At 45.5% G+C, this 12,447-nt stretch overlaps 1 protein-coding gene across 2 annotated transcripts in view; it reads right to left on the bottom strand.

Annotated features, from left to right (window-relative positions):
- The window catches only part of COL4A6 (collagen type IV alpha 6 chain), an 856,046-nt gene that overhangs the window by 146,870 nt on the left and 696,729 nt on the right, over positions 1-12,447 (bottom strand). For both annotated transcript variants that reach the window (XM_069612628.1, XM_069612629.1), the window contains one exon: positions 7,715-7,822. In XM_069612628.1, coding sequence (XP_069468729.1) covers positions 7,715-7,822 — 108 coding nt within the window. The remainder of the gene's footprint in view (positions 1-7,714; positions 7,823-12,447) is intronic.

Genomic DNA, 12,447 nt, shown 5'->3' with positions numbered 1-12,447 from the left:
GTAACAGTCTATACCTGGGTGCTAGTAAGTTTGTGCTAAACAAACTACAAATTATGCAGAACAATGCACTTAGAGCTGCATTAAATATACCTATGAGAGAGCACATCTCAGCGATAAGAAGGCAACACAAATGGCTATTCATAAAGGAAATGATTGAGTTGAAAACCCTGTGTCTTACCTTTAAATCCCTGAACCATACTGCCCCACCTTACCTAATGGAAAGATTCACTCTCAGATCTTCCACACAGATCACTAGATCAGTGAACACCTCTTGCCTGATGGTCCCAAGATAGAAACTAAAAAAATCAGGAGGGAGCAGTTTCACTGGCATGGCAGCTCAATTGTGGAAAACCCTCCCACTTACCATCAAAACGACCCAAACATTCACTAACTTCAGGAGAAACATCATTTCCTCGCTAATTAGTAAGTACTAACTGAGATTATTAGCTTCCACCCGACTGTTACTTAAACAAGTGTAATTGTTTCTAAATATCTTCCATTGGTTATCCCGGATTTGAGCGCAACACGAATATTGGATAAGAGAAGGGGCTCTGTATCTATTCCAGGTCGATCTACTGAAGTTCATTCCGAACTACAGAAGGAGCCAAGTATCCTGAAATGCTGAAGCAGACCTGTGGAACCACCAGAGATGCACTGGAAGGCTTGGCACCCTTAGCCCGCTGCTGTCCCGTCAGACCCCTGCTTTTGTCATTGATCTTAGAAGGCCTGCTAGGGCACTTCGACCCTTTGAAGTAGTGGGAACAACTACTCTCGGCATCGCCTGATTACCCGCTAAAAGAGCCTTTTTGGAAGTGTTCTTGGGCCACCCAGTGAACTTACCAGCTCTAGCCCGGGGTATCGCGTAGGAGCGCTGCCGTCCCGAGTTGACACTCGAGATTTGGGAAATCGCTAGCTTGTGGTCCTCGGCCCTTTCATGCCAAATTCCGTAGTCCTAACTCTGCCATGCCGCAAGTCTTTGTGATTCCTGCGTCACCACATTGTGGTGACTGTCGCTGTAGGTGCTTTGTCTATCTGCCCTCCTGTGCTTTGAAGCCTGCTGGACCAGAATGTTCTTCCTATCTTCTTCATGAGCTGAGAAAAGGCTACTGTCACGTCACAGACGATCATCCTGTCCTGCAGCCGCTGAAAGCCAGAGCGCAGAGAAACTATAGAGCTCAAACCTACAAGCGACCTTTACTAAACTGGCAAAGTTTGGTCCGACCTGTGTCGAGGGGCGGTGAGTACTTGCTTCCCTTACCGGTGGCCACCGGCATAAACAATATACTTTTACGCACAAGAATCCTTAAAAGATCCTCACTTTGGCTGGGTTAGCCTACGCTCCGTAGCTATTCCCGAACATTGAAAGTCACTCTGCCTGCAAGGGTAGATCCTTCTTGAATAGTGGAACTTCATTCCTTATCACCTCAAGCCCCTTCCTGAACTGCTACAGCGCCCTGAAGAGGTACCGTTTTCGCTCTTGACCATGACCATGTGTTGTAAACGCACTGCTGTACCTTTGAGCGCAAGGCTCCCTACTTCATAGGGTTCGACTGCTTGAGATAGGGTTTTGGATTCTGAAGATCACCCAATGCAATAACTGTGTTAACCCCCTTCTGGTACAGGCCGTGGATGTGTTTTCCCCCATCTTGCTTTAGGCTAAAAGCAATTGTATATATGTAACATAGTGATACACGTGTGTGGTAATTGTTCCTTATTACTGTGATTATTCATGTTTGATTATAAGGCCTATAATAAATGAATATGTATCTTTGATATACACATGTCTAAGAGTCATATGTGGCTTGTTACTGTGTGTGCTCATTGTGGGCTTATGATCATTCTCACCCCTCATGAGATTTAGGGCCTCATTACAACTCAGGCAGTCCGGAAATAACAGTGGCGGTAAACCTGCCGCCACCTTTGTTTCTGGACCGCCTGATCCCGACTCCTGCAGGCGGGAGGTGATGTTCCCGCCAGGTCTGACCTGGTGGGTTTAACACCGCCCGCCTGCAGGCGGACGAGGAAACACCGGCAGCATTACGAGATGCTGCCGGTGTTTACATGATCCACATTCCCATCGAGTCCTATAGGACTCGATGGGAATGGGGATTAACACCATTCCGCCTCCGTGATTCCCGGAAAACCGGGGTTGTAATGCCCCGGCAATTCCGGGAATCACGGAGGCGGAATGGTAATACGAGTCCGGCGGTAACCAGGCGGTTTTACCTTAGTCTTGACCACCACCAAGCTACCTTGATGGTCTGCTTGTCCAGAAGGTTCCCCTATTACACTAAAGTAGGGTGGCCTCCTAAACCTCTCACCAGGTCAGAGTTTACAAATCCATCTTAACACAGGGTTGAGATCCAAAAGCGATGGCCCTCCCTGAATAGAGGATTTTCAGGGTCTGCGTGGGAGAATACCCCAAGATTTCTCACAATACACATTGCTTTTTTGTCATCACAGTAGCTGGCAACAGCACTCCATGGACGTGTTGTCCATCTCCCATCCTATACCACTGATTTACACCCCTGTGCTTGTCCGATAGCAGTCACAATTGTGCACCAGCATTCACACAAGTGACAATGGTGCTCTGTATGGGGCACTTTGACATTTGCATTGAAAGTGTAAATGTATGGAAGGTGGTTCACGGCAGTGGTGTTGCCTATGACTGAGGGTTTTGCACAGTGAGTGCATGCATGCACCTTGCAAGGACATGCCTTCATTGGTCTGGGTGGGACAGTGCACTGCAGGTATTGATTTGTTGGAGTGGCAGTGTTACATTCTGGTACTTGTAGTGTGTTGCCTGTTTACTAACTCAGGGTTCATGTATGTACTTGCTACTGACTGACATGACAACAGTCTGGTGTTACACCTGTGTTTCGTGGACTGACTTTTGGTCACGCACCGGTTGTACCCTCTGATGCATGGTGGTTGTGGGTCATGCATATGTGTCATACCCCCACACCTCCTGTGTCCTGTGAACCATGCAGCAATGTGTGTGTACTTGTCCATGTACTAACCCAGCATCCAGGTCCTTTGTCTATTGTGCCGTGTATGCTGGCAGGGTGCTATTCCGCAGAACCATGGGGTGGTGGGTTGACCCTTGGAACTGGGCGCAGCAGTGCATGGTGAGGTTGGCATCACAGGTCATCTGTACAGTGAGGAAATGGTACTGCTTGCGGTTCCTGTACACCTCCTCTGTGTCGTGTGGGGGCACCAACTCAACATGTGTGCAGTCCAAAGCACCGAGCACATTTGGCATGCCAGCAAGCGTGTAGAAGTGGTCCTTGGTGGCATTCACCTGTGCCAGGGTGGTTGGGAGGGCCTTCAGTACCTGCACCGGCAATCTGGAGAAGGTGGGCTGCAATATGCCATGAAGCTGGCCTACGGAGTGCTGGAATGTGCCTGTGGATAGGAAGTGCAGGACCGACACCAGCTTCAATAGCGGTTGTATGGCTGTCCGGATTCCGATCCTGCTCCCTATGTCGCCCTGGATTAGGGTCAGTAGTTATTGTATTGTCTCCCTGTTTAGCCGGTACAGGGTGTGTGCGCCTATCTGTCAGGGCCCAGGGTGTGGGCCTTGTGCGGGGTATGACTGATTGGGACTGCCTCGCCACTTGCATCCAAGCCATCACTCTCCTCCTCTAGCTCTTTCAGCTGCACTGCAGCGTGCAGCGCCTACATGTCCATTGCTAGCACACAGAGGGGCAGCATTGTTGTGTTGGTGGAGTGTTCTGGGTGTCGATGTGCGCCTTTTCTAGTGTTCCTGGCTGTATGTATTGAGTGCACCTGGGGGGAATTGGTGCACCTGTGGCCTATTTGGCCCCACCTGGGACCATTTACTGCCTGGTCCGCGATGCCAATGTTTCCGGCATGGTTTTTCTGGTACTACCAGCATTTTTATGGCAGTAGTTCCGGAAAAAACATGTTCGTAATGGGCCAGTGGTTCTGTAGTGCTGGTGTTTCCAGCAGGTGTCTTGGCGGTGCCGGTACTTCTGATGCCTGTGTCTCTGGCACCAGTAGCATGGGGTGTGCTGTTACCGATGCCGGTGCTACCGGCATATTAAGTCAGAATTGTCTGATCCGGTAATAGTGTCAGTGCATGCTGCCACCCGCACGTTGTTACCAGACCGCCAGACTTGTAATGAGGGTCATTGTGTCCCCTCAGCACTAAACATAAGGCGGGGTGTGCTGATTCCACAAAATAATAGTACAGTGGAATAAAAAGTATCCCCCTATCCTTGGAAACCGTAGTTTTCAAAACCGTAGCTCAAAGAGCTCCCAGCAATACTGCACAGAAAGTGCTGTGAGCTGCAATAATACATTGCAGATACCCTAAATGGTGGAGGAAATCATTAACCAGAGATAGAGTAAAAGACTGAGTGAAAAGGTTCCCACTCACTCAGGAGAACTGATCAAAATTCCAAGAGTCCAAAGGACTTACAAGTAGGGAGAATATTGCACAAAAATGAAATGCCACCTAATGTGGGTTTTGCAGTTAAATTCAGGAATATTATAAACAATGTTTGTTGCTGTCATTAGTGGGTCATCTTTCAATCAATAATGTGTAATGAAAGTCATCACATCAAGCGTTTATTCTTACTGAACAAGCTAGAGCCAGGGCCTTCCATCCGAATCTAATATATAAAGCTGAATGTATGTATGTATGTTGAAGAGGAATGGGGAAGCCTGCCACCCCCTCCCTCTCCTACTAAATTCATGACCAGGAAGCATAACAGAAAGCACCGCAATCACCCATTCTATTTTGGACGAATCCCCAATGGACCCATGATTGACAAGTATATCGAGAGTTATCCCCTCAGCCAGCCCTACCGCTGAAGGGACATACAGATCTATCCCTGTGTGGATGAAGAGCCACAGGCCATGATTAAGGACACTTGTATGGACAGCTTGGACTAAAGCACCCAGAAGCCATATTGCTGACGTCGTTAGAGACACCATGACATAGCAGCGTTAGACATGAAGTATAAGTGCCATCCACACTTCGGACAGAAACACGCACTCAAATACATGAAGAACACAAGCCTAAAGTTCTATAGTTAGAGGACAGATACATATACATACTGTAATTGCTTTTATTATTTTGCCATTAGGCAAACGCAGAAACCGCAAGAGACAAGAGATCATGAGCAGGGTTTGCAGATGCTTACATGCAAATAACTCTATGGAACTCCAGCAGCACCTATGGGACCTGACAGAGACACGTGTGACTAACCCATGGGAATGTAGTATATTATGGACACAGTAGAAACCGCATTATAAGGTTTAAGAAAATTACAGCAGGCCCCAGGCCTCAGAGCAAGAGATGAGCTGAGCTGGTTCAGCCTGGACAGGGAGCAAGACGTGTGAGACAGAAGCCACAGCCAAGGTTAGGATATACGGATGATATTCCAATCCCCAGACGACAAAGGGACCAGCTGAAGAAAAGACTAATAAATCCTCATAATTCATAGCTGCATAGCTCAAATTCGTGGTCTCTGAACATGTGCCGAAGCAGATAATGGACAGTGAACCGCAGTGGGAAAGGAGAGCCGGTCCCACACCACCAGACACAGACAGAGACAAGTATGCAACATTATGCAACAAGTGTTGCGCCGATCAGGAGAGCACTCTTGTAAGCTAAGGTGGTACACATAAGTTACAATGCAGACACATGGGGCCTCATTCTGACCCTGGTGCTCCCCTAATGAAGGGTTCCGGTACGGGACCGGCACCGTTTATTACGGGACGCCCTATTACGAGGTCCCCTTGCGGGACCCGCTCAGAACGTCTGGTCAGACCAGACGTCCTTAGCGGGTCCCGCAAGGGGACCAGGGAGCTAATAACGGGCCCATTATTAACGGGCTATTATTAGCTCCCTCCCCATTCCCATTGGGGATGGGTTTTTTCAATGAGGAATTACCGGGTCCTCCAAGGTTGGCATGACCCGGTAATTCCTCATTGAAGGAACCCGATATGGAGGCATGGAACCCGGTATGGAGGCAGCCATGCCCTTATTAAGGGCATGGCTGCCTCCATACTCATAATGAGGCCCATAGTCATTCTTATTACCTTGAAGAGGCACACAGTGAGCTGAGAATCTTTGCAGATCCCAGGCCTGGGGACATGAGCTCTAGCCAATCACAGTCTTGTACCCTAGGGGTGGGTAGCAACGGGCAAGAACCAATGGTAAGTCCACAGCATTGCAACAATGTTATACTTAGTGACTTGGGCATGGAACAGGCCAGCCACCTGACGTGGAAGGGCCAGTAGAACAACATCTATAATGTCGATTATAGGTGGTAGAATACTCAATACCCAATCATTTGGCCCAATAGGTTTTCTGGAGAAGGGCCCAAGTTGTGACCTCATGCTGATGACATGTAGCAATAAAACTGGCCTGCGAGCTGAACAAGGGCGCTGTCCGTCCCCAAGAATGTGTGTATGTTTGTCCGGCTATACAAATCCACACCGTTGAACCCACGTCTACCAAATTTTGCATGGATTCCTCTTTTGTCTGGGGCAAGATCATAGTCTATGTTTGGATGCAAAAATAGTATATGCAAAAAAAACTTTGGATGTTTGTGTGTATGTTTGTCCGGCTATACAAATCCACACTATTGAACTCACTGCTACCAAATTTTGCATGGATTCCACATTTGTCTGGTGCAAAGTTGTAGTCTATGTTTGGATGCAAGGAATTCACTCCGTAGACACCCTCATTTACTGATGCTCACCCCGATTCACTACAGTAGGTACTAGAAGTAGACAACATTTGGAAAAGTGCCTGAAGCAAAATGTTCGATATGTTGGTTATGGCGTTGAAATGTATTACTACTTTATACAGTTCGAAAGTGTTTATTAAAGCATTTTAAAAGGGAAATAAAAAAATTCAAAATGTTATCACGCCACTCCAAATATGGGAAATGGCACAAAAAGGTTACAGTTTACCTAAGTTCATTCACGAGAAGAGAGCATAATCAATCAATCTTTCTTGGACATTTTCTTAAATATGCTGAAGCCATTGAGTGACTGACACTGCCGCACAAAAAATGAACATCACTTGGAAAAGCTCCATCTGATGCAAAGCGAAAATCAATATTAAGAGCTTCTGAAACACAACAACAAACAAGAGCAACTTTCTCCAGGGTAAATGAGATGCCAGAGCAAACTGATGCAAGACTTGCTGACATGAGCAATATCCTCCAGGGCACATGAGACACCACTCGGTCAGGACACGGGCAATGCCGGGTACCCCAGCTAGTCTATCTATATATATATAATGCTTAGGTATGTTTCCATACTCAGCTGATGCAATTTATCAGTGTTAGGATGCCCTATGATGTCCAAATGGCAGCTATCATTTTAACAAACAGAATGAACATAGTGCTACAGGGTCACCTTCACCTTCAACTATCGCAAACATTCAGAATAATTTCAAGTTAGTTTTTCCACCCCCACTTCTCTTCACACAGGGCACGGCGGTTCCAGTGTCAATGAACAGTTAATTACTGGCTGAACGTTTCTGGCTCTAAAGAGCAAAATGCTGTAGGACGAATGCCTCCTCACGCGCTAAAACTGAAAGTAGGTGCTGTAATTATGCTACTACATTTGTATATTTTAATTCTGATTGTAGAGACAGCTCTCTCCTGTGTTAAAGTTTTAAATCCAGCTGTTACCAAATATGCCATAACTTAATAAGATCAGCACTCACCTGGCGGTCCTGGTATTCCAACTAATCCTGGATTTCCTGGTTGTCCTTTAGGCCCATCAAATCCAGGCTGGCCTGGAATGCCTGAGAATCCTTTGCTACCCTTAGGGCCTGAAGGGAAATACAAACACAAGTTCATTGCAGGCATCAAACTAACGTCTTAATTTAGAATTCACAATGTTGTCAAGTAACCGTTTTCCAAAGGGCACATGCCTATTCTTTCAATGTATCTATTTTCCTGTCCCACATTATTTCCAAGATCTGCTATAGAGGCGACCAGTCTTTTCACAACTAGGGAAGGGCGCTCAGCAAATCAGGTGGCTGGAAATACACGCGAGAACATACAGTGTACCGCCTACATTTTCCAGCCACCCGAGGCCCTTCCCCAGTCCAGTATTTTTCTCTTTGGATTCTGGGATTTGTCATTTTTTTTCATCCCCATTCAAAATGTAGGAAATCTACAATTCCCATAATTCCAAGCAAAAACCAGACTGGGTGGCCTTCTCACAGATGACTACACTAAACCTGAGAGCTCTAAGGTGGGAAAATGGAAGAGAAGAGTAAAGTGCTTGCAGGCTGTAGTGATACGATGACCTTACGATCAGAGAAAAACATCACCCCTACTCGCTATTGTTTGTGTCTGGGTTGCTCAAACTGAATAACCAATACTTAGCAGTAGGAGCATATGTGCTCAATAACACTGGAAGCAACTTATTTTGTTGTAAATTTCGTTATTCACTTTGCACAGTACAGATATCTTCTGGTGTCAGTAAGATGCATTATACATCATGTAAGTTAGTTATTAATAAACATTTGCTGTGTCACCGAATTTGCAGGCAATAATCATTAAGCATAAACTTTATAACATAAGCATGTGAAAAGAAAACAAGTAACCTAACAAACCATTTAAGAGCAATGTCTGCCCACAGTTAGGACCAACCATTAGCCGTCTTGTTCTTTGTCTATGGAGGCAAGATAAGGAAGAGCCATGACTGGCACGGGTTTGGACTGGGTTACTTAATTCTATTATATATGCATTGGTATAATCTCTGGTGATTCAGGTTCTTAGTAGCACTTAAGGGGTGAACAGAGACACATGAGACACATATCAAGGTGTTTTACTATCATTTGCTCCTACCAGTGCTATTAGTGTCTCTTCCCATTGCATCAGAGTTTCCTTTCTGTCCTGATTGTTTCTATAAGTATTCTCTTGGAATTTAGTGATTTCCACTCTTGCCCATGTTTCAAATCAGCTGCCCATGTTTTAACACTAGGGGGGGTTGTCGCCTTCCCTGCTTTGACTATTCTTCTGACAGCTGATAGGTTTAATCATTTATTTAAGCTTTGCTTATTCACCGTTCTTGATCGGAGGCCAAATAAAAAGGCTCCTGGTTCAGTGGGTACCCATTCCATCCCTATTTTTCTCAAAGTTTGCTGTATTTCTCCCTAGAACGGAGCAATGTGCAGGCATTTCCAGAACATGTGTATCAAGTTTGCATTTTGTGAGAAGTATTTGGGCAGTGTTGTTGCGTGGTGGGGTACAGTCAGGACAACCTCTCTGGAGTTAAGTATGTTCTTTGTAAAAGATTTTATTGGATCGATTTAAATCTTTAGTTACTTAACACTTTTTTGGGAAACAGCATCATGGTTTACCGTTGCATGTCATCGAAAGTAATTTCTAAGTCATTTTCCCACACTTTTTTAACTTTCAGTTCTGATTGGGTTGTTTTGTCTAGTATAGCATCATAAATTGATGTTATTATTCCCTTGCTCCTTTTGTATAGTGTGGTCAATGCTGGGTCACTTAGTAGGGGTCCTAATGGTAAGTCATAATCGCATCTTAATGGGGTCAAGTTTATGAGTTGGCCGTCTCGGAATATGTCACCCTATGTGAGTATCCCTTGCAGTTACCATAGTGTGTATGTTAGGACAGTTTTTCTGAAGTCCAACTAAGGGCTTAGTAAAACCATACAACCGAGACAGTACAAAACTCCACTCTCAGTATAAGGCGGTAACACCTGAGACTGTTGGTAGCATAGACAGAACAGCCAGGCTTATTTCAGGAGGGAGAGAGAGCTGTAGCTGGGTAGAAAGACATGGTAGCATACATATGGTCCAAAGAAACACTGAAACACTATGGGGGTCATTACGACCCTGGCGTTAAGCGTTTAACAGCGCCGTAAAAGGTGTCGGCGCCGTTAAACCCTTAACGCCTGATTACGAGGTCCCTTTGCGGGACCCAACCTTAACGGCTGGTTTTACCAGCCATTAAAGTAGGGTGCCGCAAAGGGGCCTCGGTGCTAATTACGGTACCGCAATTTGCGGTACCGTACTTAGCGCCTTCCCCAGTCCCATTGAGCCCTATGGGGCGAAAATGGGAATGGGGAAGGGCCATGGTGAAATGGGGAAATACCGCCCCGCCAACTTTTCCCCATTTCACCATGGCGGACTCGTTACAACACTGGCACCAACCATGGTGCTAATAGCGCCATGGTTTCGCGCCTGTTGTAATGAGGGCCTATGTATTTAAATACAAGTAGGCCAACATTATATATTAACACAATTATAAAAACCAACTGACTACTAAAGGGATACAACCCAAAGTATAACCTTATTAAGATTACAATAAGTAGTCAAGGTAAGTCAAACCTATTACACATTCAGAATGCAATCAGCTATTCTTGGGGAATAAAACTAGATTATTATTATATATACATTTTGAATACAATCCAGTCAGTCATGCAGTAACACTCAGTTAAGGAATCACTTAGTAAACCAACCCTGTTACCAGGATACGTTTCTGAATAGTGACCTTTGTCTCTCCATAGTGTATGGTTGAAGTTATAGTTTCGTATAATGTTTGGGCTTAGTCTGGGTTGTCCCTTTGGGCCCCCCTGTTAATTTTTCTTTCCTATACTTGGGTGAACTACAGTTCCCAACTACATCCCCTTCACATTTTGTATAAGTGAGCCAGCACCCCCTACCTTATGGGGAGTGCTTGGGGAATACAATGTATCCCCTTTCTTACTTACCTGGTAACATTTTGTTACAAATTTAAGTTTTACATGAATGGCTGGTGACAGTGGTTTCACCTTTATGACTTTTAGTCTTTATTATTCAGAAATGGTGGGCGCCTTCTTTTTTTGCCATTTCTTTTGTGCTTGCTGTTCCTGAGGTATTCCTCTGTCATTCTAGGTGGGAACAACCTCAGTGGAAGTTTTGTCTTTGGTGGGAATCCTTTGGATTCCCCGCCCAGGCTCTAGAGTGTCTGAGAAGGCGGGAAGCAAGGGAGGAGTCCAAAACTCTGCAGCCCTTTTGTCTTTCACCTTGCCTGAAAGGAACCAACTCTCAGTGGGGGGCTGGCTGTCCTGATTGGACAGCCAGCCTGCCCCTTGCTGTAAAATTCAGGGAGAGAATGCAGAAGGTGTGCTGTAGTTCCTGATAAATACTCCAAACCGGGAAGCTGCTGACAAGTTGACCATTGGAGCTGGAATCGAAGAAGAAGATGAAGAAACAACGGCTGTAGCTATTTCCAGCTAACAGAGAGCCTGCTGTGTAACCAGAGGCTGCTCTGACCCTTCATTCTAATCGACCTGGGGGTCCCGAAAAGGATGACTCCTACCAAGAGGCTAGTGAGATACACTAGTCTCAAGAAGTCAAGCATTTTGAGTCATCCCGGGACATGCTGCGACCTTGCTGGACTTCAATAACGCAATACCCTGGGACCTAGAGCCATTGTGCGGTGCATGGTCTTCCGAAATCTGTCTGAAACCTTGGTGGCCTCCTCCTGGCTCTCCAGAGACACGACTTGAATCCCTGAAGTCCGCTCACTGCAACTGAACCCTTTATCCACCTGCCTACAGCTGGCACCTAGACCTCTAGGGTACCTCGTCTGCCTCTGAGACAACTCATGCAATGTACTAGGGAAAGACTGGATAAGAAAAGGATTCTGCCTTGAATAAAATAACAAGTGTTTAAGTGTTACTTACTTGTAACAGAGTTGGTTTGGTAAATGCCTCTCTGAAATGAGCAGTTACAAAAGTTCTTACTTTCAAAGTGTGTTCCGCTTCTAAAAAGTATATATGTATGTATAAGCTTATTTTACTCACCTGTGACTTGGTCCCCCACGTCCCAAAAGTAATGCTGTTGGCTTCACCTAACTATTTCAGAAGAAGTGTATACATTTACCAACTGGGTCTTGCTTCCCTTGACCTGCTGTATAGCCTGTCTAGAATAGGTCTACATTGGGTTTACCTACCTTGAATAACATTAGGTCATTCTCAAAGTGTAACATTGGGTTTTGTTTTCCCTGGTCTGCTTTATACAGATTCTAAAACAGTCTTAGGTTTATACATATGTTTAAGTTGCTGGTAGCCCCTTTAAAATGTTCTATGTCTTGCTCCCCTTGAATAGCTGTGTGCCATTCTGAATAAGTGTATTGTAGGCTTACTCACCTAGTATAACTGAATGTTATCCTAAATGTAGTAAGGTCTTACTTACATTGGTCTGCCTTGTGCCATCCTAAAATAAGTTAGAGAGTTAGTGCTTGCCTCAATCTGTTTCACTGATCTGAAAAACAATTGTTATAGTTTATTACAACATTAAGGCCCTCATTACGAGTTCGGCCGGTAGCCATGCCGCTATTGGCGGCATGGCTGCCGCCGAAATCGCATCCGTGTCCGGGTCCTCGGAATGAGGACTTACCGGGCCATTCCGAGTTTGGATGGCCCGGTAAT

Source organism: Ambystoma mexicanum, chromosome 5p (assembly GCF_040938575.1).
Source record: "Ambystoma mexicanum isolate Mex_15411 chromosome 5p, UKY_AmexF1_1, whole genome shotgun sequence".
Taxonomy (NCBI): Eukaryota; Metazoa; Chordata; class Amphibia; order Caudata; family Ambystomatidae; genus Ambystoma; species Ambystoma mexicanum.
The sequence above is the reverse complement of the archived record's forward strand: the minus strand, read 5'-3'. Positions and strand labels throughout refer to the sequence as shown.